We start from the raw sequence: 12,233 nt of genomic DNA, 5'->3' as shown, positions 1-12,233 counted from the left end.
CTTTATGCCTAGAAAGTGAAGAAATGGTTGTGGGGAGGGGATCCCGACCTTTCAAAGTTATGACCTGAAGCTAGGGACTGTTTTAGTAGAATGGGGCTGTATTCCTAGGGTCATCCTGGTAGCATATGTGTTTGTCTTGTTATACTTAGCAACTACATGTATACATGTATATGGTAATAGGGTGGGGATCTCAACTGTTTCAAAGTTTTTGGCCAAGAACTTAATCCCTAGGGGTTTGCGGTTGGCATTTCAGCCCCTACATTTCTCCAATTTGAATCCCCACCACCGGAGAATGCTTCCAACCTTATATGGTCGATATCTGTCCTTAGTTCAAGAGAAGAAGTTGTTTAAAGCAATACAGCCAAATTACCCCTATTTTACCCCGGCCCTCAGTCCCTCGGGGTCAGCGATACCATTTGTACAATTTTAATCCCCACCACCTAGGGATGCTTCCAGCCCAATTTCGTTAATTTCCAATTAGTTGTTCAGAAGAAGAAGTCGTTTGAAAAAATATGTTTACGTACGGACGACAGACGACAGACGACGGACGCCACGGTATGGCATAAAAAAATAAAATATTGAAGCGACTAACGGGATCGGGTGTTCAGGCTCGCTGATTTGGTTGATGCATGTCATCGATCCCAATTGCGTGGATCGGTGATTATGATATTAATCACTGGATTATCTGGTCCAGACTCGATTATTTACAGACCGCCGTCATATAGCTGCTGCGTTAAATAACCAACCACCCAACCAACCCTGTCTATTCTTGAGGAGTAACATTCTGTAGTAACATGTATTTTAGCACCAAATAGTGCTTCTAATATTTTTTACGGTAACACAATTATTAGTGACAAGGATGCGCTCGTCGCCCAAGCCTTGTATACCATTTAATTGTGACATGCTGTCTTCTCTTCCAAAAAAACCTGGTCAAGCCAGATACAAACAACACACAATGTGGCCTTCCCCTGTGGCACTCCTCGAGGTATTTGTTCTGCATTGAAATTTTCTTTACAAAACCAGTTGCGTCTCTAGCATTGACGGATCATTTTCATTTCAGAACCACGTCAGTCACCGACACTGAATGTCTTACTGTAATTCCAGTTTGATATTGTTACTATCGAGACTATGGAGACCGTGGTGCTTGTTTTGTTACTATGGAGACCGAGGCGCATATTGTTTGTTACCATTGAGACGTTATCAAAAATCAGGAGTCGTGCGACGTCCCAGTGGCTTCTCTTCTTAATGCAGCCCCGACTGCATCTGTAATGCAAGGAATACTCCAGTAGTTAAAAAGACTGAAATAATCGATTTCATAATCAAAACTTGTAACATTGATGCCAAGCAGTGTGCCTCATTATCAGCAATTCTTTCACAAATGATAAACTCGGTGAAGCACAAAACATATTTCAAGGATCCACATGACAGGACCACTTCACCTCCAAGACTCCATAAATATTTCAGTGATCGGTTAGCGAACAGAGCCAATTAACATGTTAAATACGTAACCGAGTTTCTTGTTGATACTTTGTCATACCACCAATTACCACACTGTTATTATCCTCCTTCTCCAGATGCCTGGAACTATTCCCAGAATCGAGAAGCATGAGAATGGCTGTGTGGGAATTTGTTCAGCTTGTTGTTACCGTTACCGTTACCTTTACCTACAGTTCAGCTTTTCAGTCATGTGGCAATCTGACATTTCTCCATCATGTCAGTTTGGATGGACAGATGTTTAATGACACCTTCATCACTGAACACAGTGTTACTGACAAGGCTACATGCCTGTCGATGTGTTTCCATGAGTTGCAGTGCAACATGGTGCTGTACAATCCAACCTCTCAAGGATGTCGGTTGTACTATTCATGTTCCATCACTGGGGGTGAACAAGAGGCAGGCTGGCAGTATTATGCAGGTAAATGTTCTTTCGTTATAACACGGTTATATCATTTACTGACATTCTAATGGTTATTGTCTTTCTGAAATGTTACATTACATTTTACATTTACATGCAACTTAATTATCATAAAGCATATTATATCATAATACGTGTTATGTTCTTTTCAGTATTGAATTTATAGAATTTATTGCCCCAGTTTTTATTTCGGAACTGACATTTGATATTCCAGGGTGGGTTCGGGGGGTGAGATTGGGGTGGTTGGTGGTTTGTCTGTGGGGGCTGGGGGCTCAAAACTTTGTATTGAGTCTGGACTTTTGTTTGTCAGCTACAGCTAAAAGTTCTTTCAAAAAGCCTCTTGCAATAGGATCCAAGGATCGCACTATGAATATCAAATAGGACATTCCTGACCTCACAACATGTTTGTCACCATAAACTTATTTCTTTGTAATCCATTTACAGGCCTCACAACACACACAGGAACATCAATTTGGTTGATAAGATTCAGTCAAACTTTATTGGCATATAAGTCAGAGCAATCTGGATAAGTAAATCTGTTCATGTGTCAACATATGAATTTAATTTGAAATATAGTATTTTACTTTTACATTTAAGATGCATTTCACATCCTTTGATAATTACTTTCTATGATTTTGTGTGTACGTTTAGCACTGAAAGTAACACAGGGTCAGCCATAAAGGCCTATTTACTTCCTTGTATGTGTGTGTTAATCAAGCATTATTCTGGGTGCGGCATCGAACAACAAACATCATCATCATTTATTTCTGAAAAAAAAACACCCACGACGGTACAGGAGAAAAAAGTTTCTTAACACGATAATAAATGATATTTAACATAAGAGTTAACCAACAAATAAACCCTTACTTTGTTGTGCAAATTGTGCGAGCGCGGGTACAACGGGTTGACCATGCTATGGTTAAACGTTTTGCGAACACCTGGTGTCATCACCAATCTATAAATGCCTTGGCTTTTGCGCCCCATAGAGTCTGTTTGTGTGTGGACGTTTTCAGTTGGAGATCGATACTTATTGACTGAAGATTTCTCAATTCATCACTCTAATGGTTTGGGTTGGGCTCTAAAATGCGAATATATCAGTAACATCACAGATCAAAACAAGGCTATATACGTTGACTCAACAACAAGCATTTTAATTGCCAATGAGCTAACTGTGTGCGTGAAACGAACCATTGAAATCAGAACCAACTCATAAACATTGAATGAAATAATAGTCACACGCATATCCTGTTTGCAATACCAAAGGCATTAATTGTCAGTTCATCCCATTCGGTATGATAAATGAACCATTACGAATTGGAGAAGCATGTGAAAATGTCAAATGAAACGTTGGAGTATGTTTTTATTTTCAAATACGTCGATCAAGGTCATTTATACTATAAAATACTTTATCTCACTCAAACATCATTTACTGTAAACCATAGAGGCCTGTGTAACCCACGCCTTGAATGTCCCAGCAATTATTAACTAAACTGTGTAGGTGCACATCACTGTTACATCGGGGTAACTAAAGGCCTTAGGCTTTCTGTTATGAAAGTATTCAGCATAATATATGTGTCCTATTCCAAAATTGAATTAACGTCATATGATGTAACGCCCTCATGATCTTTCGTGTCACCTACTGGTTATCTATTCGCTATGGAATCGCCAAAAGCTACTCATTTTGTCATAAGAACTGTTAACTGTTTAAGTACCGCAAGCTGCATTGAAGCTTCGGAAATAATTGATTTATATGTCATGTTTAGTTCCCTGCACTGAGTTTCGGGTCCTGAACGCAGTATCGATGCTGGTGAGGAACCAGTCCCACGTTGATGTCACCTGTCCCAGTGGATTCTCCTACCTACCGACCACATCAGACACATGTTTCCATGACAACGTACCAGTTAATGTAGGAAGGTGCATGCAGACCCTCTGGGTTGACCAGGTACAGTGGCACATGTTTGGAAACCAAACAGTTGTGTGTACATCCATCCATACATACATCACTTCATGTTTTTAATGTTAATTTATAGTAAAATACGTAAGACAAAAGGTTGATTTTTTTCTATCCAGTTAAATCCGACCTTATTGACCGTATTCAGAACGCCTCTTCCTGCCCTCTTTTAGTAATGCAAAATTCACCTCCTCACTCTCTACTTTATAACAGGTGCGTATATTAAGAGCGCCTCTTCCTGCTCACTTTTAGTGATGCAAAATTCACCTCCTCACTCTCTACTTTATAACAGGTGAGTATATTAAGAGCGCAAATTCAACCTCCCCAACCCCCACCCCGACAAGTTATTATCAACTATTCACCTGCTTACTCTCTACTTTATAACAGGTGCGTGTATTAAGAACGACAATTCAACCTCCCCAATCCCACCCCGACGAGTTATTATCATCTATTCACCTGCTCACTCTCTACTTTACAACAGGTGCCCGTATTCAGTACGCCTCTTCCTGCTCCCTTGTCCAGTGGTACGGAGATTATCGTGGAGGCAGCTGGTGATGGAGCCGCAAGGTACTGTGAAGTGTACAGTAATCAGCATTTGCAAAAGCATGCTACAATATTTATGCAATTTCTTCTTGATGGGATTGGAAATACTGAATATGGCTTGAGTGAACACTGCTAAATGTTCTCGATATCAGAGCATATCATAGCAGTCTGTATACACAATGATCCAACCCGTTGTGGCACGATGACAGAGAGTCACTAAAAAACAGGAACTGGAAAAACCTCTAACGACTGGCAACCGAGGTACCCACAGGTCAGACAAGACAGTATTATGGGAAGGCCACCTGGTTCAATTACCAACAAATGCTTTATTTAAGTCTGACACAAGCAATAGACAGTTCTTCTTCAATATCAGAAGGTCATGCTACAGTGAGGCTTATGATGTCAATAATATCTGATTACTAATATTTTTTCTTCCTCAGGTCTGTGGTACGTCTGAGTGCAAACGAGAGCAGTAGAGTGGTGTTCCTTCTGGTTGTGCGGTGGTCGATCTCTGAAATAATCTACAATACTGCTCGGATATTAAGCCAATGGGAAAAAGAGATTAGTTCTCCCGACTTCCTGTTCACACCCAACGTGACGTCGAACCTCTCCATTAAAATCACAAATAATGAGTTCCAGGTAGGAATTTGAGGGTTTATGTGCATACACATATACAAATGTAATCTATTATACGATCTCGCAGACTTGATCTTTTTCTGAGTTAGTGAGTGAATATCCAATTATATCATGACGGAGGACACTTCGAACCCTCTGAATCTTGTGAGACATAACGACTATGTTACTCCATAATATATCTGCTTCTGCAACAGTCAATCTCAGTTGTCAATCTTGATATATTGACATTAAACATCTCTGAAAGGGCTGATATATATATTGAGTATTTTTTACGCTGAGAAATCAATGAACGATGTGTCTGGTTGATGTATATATTTGTTCTATTAATGTTTGTGTGAATCAAAATTACAACAAACATGATGGGAATGTGTGGCCTGATTTGTAAAGTGAACTGGTTCGTGTCTCTTTCAGATGTCTGTTGATGACAAGAGTCTGTTGGATGCTCCAGTAAGGATCCCTCTTCACGAGGCCATCACCCTTGATGTTGATTTCAGCCTCATCAAACGAGTGCAGATCAAATATCCAAAATCGAAAAATGCTATTTAGATACATATGGGGAAAACATTAATTTAGCCTTTTTTTTCTGAAAATCAAGTCAGCTTATGTCGCGGAATGCTTGTCCATCATAAACTTCTTATCCTCTGAACCAACTAAGCCAAAGCTGAAACTTCACATACGTCAACATTTTACAATCACATCCGAATTTCAATATGGGCCGCCACAGCCTTTTTCGCCTTTATTGTAATGAAAATTGAAATACAGAAATCTGAATAACATATAGTTCGTCTTGAGCATATTTTGATATTTACCCGGGGCTTTGACGTTTTAGCACCTTTTCCCTGTACTTTTGTCTTCCTGTCCTTTCCACATGTCATCTGAACTTTGCAAACATGGAAGAATAATGTTGGCATAATTGCAAAATTGAATCTGATGGACTCGTTTTGCACAAATCTAGTATGGGTACTCCTTACATAATTAATCAAACTATGTTGATCCATTTCAGCAGAGGTCACTACAATTTCTACTTTATCCATTCGTCCTGTTGATTAATGAATCATTTGTAAGCCAGTAACCCTTCAGGGATAGCAAAGAGACTGTGGTATTACTGATGACAATTTGTAGAGATATTTCATGTGTGTTCAGATGCTTAAAAGCGGTATTACCATGGTGATTTCGGGTTAGAATTGACGACCTAATGGGTCGGGGTGTCAGGCTCAGTGACTTGGTTGACTGCAGTATGATGGTATTGATCGTTGTTCATAATATCAATCACTGGACAGTCTGTTTCAGACTTGACAACAAACCAGTTACTGATCCCAATAATACTGATGTTTTCTTTCAATTTCAAAATTATGTTAACACGTTCGAATGACATGAATTGTAGATTCTTATCCACAAGCTCGTTATGAACCGTGTCCCTTTTGCAAACCATTGTTAGCTCACCTGACTGATATATTTTCAGGCTATTTATTTTTTTTGCACTTCGGTCATACTGACTCAGTCATGTTTGTTCAAAATGTAATGACATTTGGTATATGTGTGAGGTTTGTTTAGTGGCGCCACACATATACAGTAAACTACTTTTGTAACAAACACGCTTATAACGTGTTTTTAATTTTTGGTCACGGCTATTTACTGTATATATGATGTATACATGCTAATAACTACGGTTATAAGAAACTAAAATTAGTGGTCTGTAACTGCAGTTTATTTATATATGTTACATTTTACCTTGATTTGACCTTTGTATTTTTGACCATGGGTTCGTGTCACAAGCCAATCTCAGTGCGAGGATTGACGTAAATAAAAGCCCTTTCCATAATTATAAGAAATCCATGCCAATAAACACAGTCTAAATTTCCTCAAAATGCACTCCTGGCTGAAGGCTGTAAAGATCTTCTAAGAAACCACTCGACAAATGAATCTGACTCATTCTTATATTTAGGGACCCGTGAAAATCCGGCTAGAGAATAGGTCTTCAGCAGCCCATCCTTGCCCTAGTAGGAGACTACCCTTGCCGTAAGAAGCGACTAACGGGATTTGGTGGTCAGGGTCGCTGACGTGGTTGATGTCAATCATTGCAGTGTCTGTTCCCGACTCGATTATTTACAGACAGCCGTCAAATATACAAACCGCTTTTGCTGAGTGTGGCGTTAAACAACAAGCAAACATATATTTGTTGATTTTTATCACTCTACTGATGTAACAGCTATTATCAAGTGATCTGAACTGCCTGGTCCATTAGAAAGAGCGTCTGCCCGGAGAGCCGAAAGCCGGCGGTTCGATCCCCTGGCTGCGCCACAACTAAAGACAACATGGTACTTGTTGTTACGCTGACGGGCGCTGGGCATAACAGAATAAACACAAGGACAGGTCGGGATGGGGTCAATATGATGTTTGACAGCATGGTCTCTCAGTGGTCTAACTCTTTAAACCGGTATTAGTCTGGACTAGCACAAGCAGACACGCACACGCATGTAACATCGTTGAGAACAATATGTTATTTGATGGTGGATTTTAAGTTCGAAATGATTAATTTAGTATTTCCAAGATAAATGAATATTTCCCACAACCCATAGTTATTGTCAGGTGTCATTTCTTAACAAGAAGTGTGTCATCACATTTGTTTGGCTACAAGTTTCTGTAAACCAAGTAGAACCAATTTGATTGGTTCAGTAAAGCACATGCGTTTCGTGCTGTGAGCATGCGAGATGTTTGATCACTTGGAAGCTGACATCAGGGGTGGGAAGACCTTTTCTTGCTGGGAATGTGAAAACAATACTTCTGGTTAGTTGAGTTTTATTATAGAAACGTTTTCCTGTAAGCATAAAATTTGAATATTGAATATATGAAATTTGTTATAATGTTTTACACTTTGTAATGGTCGTTAAATTGTTCACACAAACTGGTAACAACTTAACTTTGAACATGTCAAGTGTGTCGTTGTGCACAGAATAACTGTTGATAGTTAACGTTTGGCATTTTTGCCAATGCAGTTATTGATTTATTTTTTGGTGTATTTAATATACTGTAGGTGGGATTGATGACTGTGGTTACCAAGTCAATACCTGCTCGTGAGATCACGTGGTTCAGCCCATAGTTGGTAATTATCAGTGTTATAGATTTCTGTCATTTAATTAATAATAAGTATGGTACAGTTGCAGAAGAAAACGACTTTGCTAATACCTCTACTGTAACTTAGCAGTCAGTTGCCATTCACCTTTTCTTAATGTTTTGTATCTCTTAATGTTAGTTTGATATTACGTATGTTCTGTACCGGTGTTATTTGTCAGTCACAGTTGGTTAATAGATTATTATATTGGATGTAATAATGTTGACTGTACCATTGTACCAGGTCGAAAACTGGTAATAAAGAACTCATCCAAAAAATGTTATCATGTCGTTATTTATGGATGCATCCGACACACGCACACCACACCACACCACACCACACCACACACACATACACACCACACCTCACCACACCACACCACACCACACCACACCACACCACACCACACCACACCACAAACACCACACACACATACACACCACACCACACCACACCACACCACACACACATACGCACCACACCACACCACACCACACCACACCACACCACACCAAACCACACACACATACACACCACACCTCACCACACCACACCACACCACACCACACCACACCACACCACACCACACCACACCACACCACACCACACATACACACCACACCACACACACACGCGCACCAAATTCACCACACCACACACACATACACAACACAACACCACTCACACACCACATACACACACATACACATACAAACACTCCACACACACTACACACATCATACACACACAACACACATACACACACCATACGCACACACCCACACGCACACACACACGCACACACACACATATACATACACACACATGATATAAAAACATGATGTCACAGTATGATTTATGCTGCACGTCGATCCCAAATGCCTTCTTGTGGTGACATTTTGAATATCTGGAGCTAAATGCAATTGCTCATAACGTTGACTTCATCTTCAGCAAACGAATGCAGCTCAAATATCCCAATAGACTGGTGCATAAAGCGTGACAAAATGTCAATGCGATGTTCATTCCTGTTCTGTTGTTATCGAGTATGTCCTTATAGTACACTCGTGGGCACGAGTGGCCCAGTCGTCGAAGGCGCCGCCATTTGCTAAGCAGAGTTGCGTCCCTTGGACGCGCCAGAAACCTATGATTGTGGGTTCGAATCCCGGCTCGCCCCGATTATGTTTCTAGGTTTGTCAGCACCATACCTGTGCTCGTGGGTTTCACCGAGTTGGTAAACGTCTGAGACCTGCATCACTTCGGGCCTTCCTCCCACATTAAGCTGACACGCCGTGATATAACTGGAACTCTGGTAAAAGCGTTAAACACAACTCACTCACTCACTCACTACAATACACTATGCACACTGAGTATCACAAAATTAAGTACAAAGCAGAGACGAAAAAAGATAAGTATATCATTAGTTTCAAAACAATAAGCAATATTCCAGATGTTTTGCAATGGCTTGTAATAAAGTAAAGTCAGGGATTGACAACCCAGTGGTATATATCAAGGACAATAAGCATTGGGAATGCATGTGGCCTACATTGTAGTCTAAAGTACAATATTTGATTATGACACCAGACGTTCGCGTAAGGAGTAAACATGTTCATCTTACGTGTTGTATTGGGAGCGGTCGGCTAGTGTTTGAAGAGTTCGCTCATCACGCCGAAGACACGGGTTCGATTCCCAACATGGGAACAATGTGTGAAGCCCATTTTTGGTGTTCCCCGCCGTGATATTGCTGGAATGTTGCTAAAATCGGCGTAAAACCATACTCACCAACTCAGTAATTCACTGACGTAAATGTAAATGTTTACGACCGTTGGAATGATGAACGGAAACGTGTTCCAATGTGAGGACTGAGTGAGTTTTGTACATGTGAATAAATGATTGATATTTACGATAAATGTATTGTTTTGTCGACTCTGTTTGGCAGAGTAGGTCATTGGATGGATGGACCGTAAATACTCAAATCTTGATCACAGTGAGTCTAGTTTTACGCTGGCTTTGCCAATATTCCAACAGCAACTAGGGGGACGCCAGCAATGGCTTCACAAATTGTACCCATTTGGGGAATTGAACCGGGTCTTCCATGTGATGAGTGACAAGCGAACGCTTTTTTCGGAGAATCCAATGCTGGATAGCATCAGAAACGATCAACGACAATGTCGGACGAGACACACTTAAACAGGCAGCCCATAACACAAAAATATACACGATATTTTCACGCATGCATACAATGACCTATTATTGTCCAGTAAAATGTAGATAATTTGCATTTGGGATCATGGGGACTTACAGTACCTCTGCTTCCTGCACGATACCCCAGCAGGATTTACGTCATCACTTTAGCTAATGGCGGTTGTGTAGAAAACAAACAAATATTAAAAATGCTCTGCGGCGAGATAGTTTAAAACTCTGCTTGATGATAGTTACACTGATTATGATAGGAATTACGTATCAAACAGGATGACAATTTTTTACCGTACTTTAACCTCCTGGGCAGAGCATTCAATGACCTATTATTATCTAGAAACATGTAGATAATTTGTAAATAAATATTATTAGAGTGACGGGATTTTGAAACTTTTGATACATTGAAGAGTTCTTATGTGTTTGTATGTTTGTTTGTTTGTTTGTTGTTTAACGCCGCACTGCGCAATATTCGAGCTATATGGCGGAGGTCTGTATATTATCGAGTCGGGACCAGATAATCCAGTGATTGACAAAATGAGCATCGATCCAGGCAATTTGGATACGTTGACATGCATCGACCAAGTCAGCGAATCTGACCACCCGATCCCGTTCGTCGCCTCTTACGACAAGCATAGTCACCTTTAACACAAGCGTGGGTTGCTGAAGACCTATTCTACCCCGGATCTTCACCGGTCTAAGAGTTCTTGTACGGATAGTAGATATCAAATAGAAACATCACAGTTATGGGTGGGGAAACAGATACCGAAACAGTCAGCCAAGTCACATGATCACACAGATATGTAACCACAGATATTCTGCCTTGACGCTTTAGAATGCTTCATTCTGATTGGTGAAAATAAGGTATCTAATTCCACATGCCACACTTTGTGTGTGAAAACATTCATCTATCGAGAGCCTACTCATATAATAATGACTGCCATTAACCTATAATAATTGTATACGTTCGATATCGTAATAACAGCTTATCAAACATAAGTTAATTTGATGACTAGTCAACTCTAACGAAGAGCACTAACAACTGATTTACGGCCTCACAATCATCACCAAAGCGCAAGGTTTCAAATTGAAATGAGAGGCATCAAATCTACAATGAGACGACCTCAGATATCAAAACACATTAGGTTAATTATATGATTCGTCAGCTCTAACGACAAGCATCGGGGCATATTTTAAGCCAGTATCACCACAGACAAATAGGCTTGAGGTGGTGAGGTTAAACATTCTGGATGCTCGACTGTTTTCTTTGTGTAACGCCGCACTCAGCAATAATCCAGCTATATGACGACAGTCTAACTAAATGAGTCTGGGTCAGACAATCCAGTGATTGGCATCGTGAGCATCGATCCATGCAACAGGATACGGTGACATGCATCAACCATGTCAGCGAGCCTGACCATCCGATCCCGTTATTCCCTTTTTTAGACAAGCACCAGTTCAAAGTGGAAATAAACAATCATATAAACATCTTTATCCTTTTAATAATGCGCTTAACATTATCTATGTTAAAACAAAATTGGATAAAAAAATAATTTTCAAATATACAATTCGGACAGGTTTTGAGGTTGTCGGACAAATTAACGAGTTCAGCATCACTTTGGGCTTTCTAATCAGCGAGACCAAGGTCTAGTGGCAGAGCGTCCGCCCAGAGAGCGTCATACCAAATTAGTCAGTGTGTCTGTGTATTCATGTTCAACTGCAGTATGGCATCTCAGTGGGCTAGCATTTTAAATCGGAATCAGTCCGGACTAGTACAAGCAGCCACACACGCGCATGCACTTCGCTTTATAAGTGCAATAATCTTGGACGCGACGTTAAACCCAATTTCACCTCACCTCATATGACCTAATTGGTGAATCATG

At 40.3% G+C, this 12,233-nt stretch overlaps 1 protein-coding gene across 1 annotated transcript; it reads left to right on the top strand.

Moving 5' to 3' along the window:
* Nucleotides 1–1,611: 1,611 nt before the first annotated feature.
* Nucleotides 1,612–5,764, top strand: LOC139460491 (uncharacterized). The gene is made up of 5 exons (XM_071241971.1): nt 1,612–1,915; nt 3,679–3,857; nt 4,348–4,433; nt 4,850–5,048; nt 5,457–5,764. The coding sequence occupies exons 1-5, from the start codon at nt 1,612–1,614 to the stop codon at nt 5,589–5,591; spliced, it is 903 nt and encodes a 300-aa protein (XP_071098072.1). The 3' UTR covers nt 5,592–5,764.
* The last annotated feature ends 6,469 nt before the right edge of the window (nt 5,765–12,233 follow it).

Source organism: Haliotis cracherodii, unplaced genomic scaffold (assembly GCF_022045235.1).
Source record: "Haliotis cracherodii isolate W230 unplaced genomic scaffold, xgHalCrac1.p SCAF_14, whole genome shotgun sequence".
Classification (NCBI taxonomy): domain Eukaryota; kingdom Metazoa; phylum Mollusca; class Gastropoda; order Lepetellida; family Haliotidae; genus Haliotis; species Haliotis cracherodii.
The sequence above is the reverse complement of the archived record's forward strand: the minus strand, read 5'-3'. Positions and strand labels throughout refer to the sequence as shown.

What these genes read in the sequence shown, in the direction of transcription:
- LOC139460491 (XM_071241971.1), top strand. Translation starts at nt 1,612, where the DNA reads ATGGCTGTGTGGGAATTTGTTCAGCTTGTTGTTACCGTTACCGTTACC. An exon ending in AGACCCTCTGGGTTGACCAG is followed by an intron (nt 3,858 to 4,347) that starts GTACAGTGGCAC and finishes ACTTTACAACAG; the next exon opens with GTGCCCGTATTCAGTACGCC. An exon ending in TCACAAATAATGAGTTCCAG is followed by an intron (nt 5,049 to 5,456) that starts GTAGGAATTTGA and finishes TGTCTCTTTCAG; the next exon opens with ATGTCTGTTGATGACAAGAG.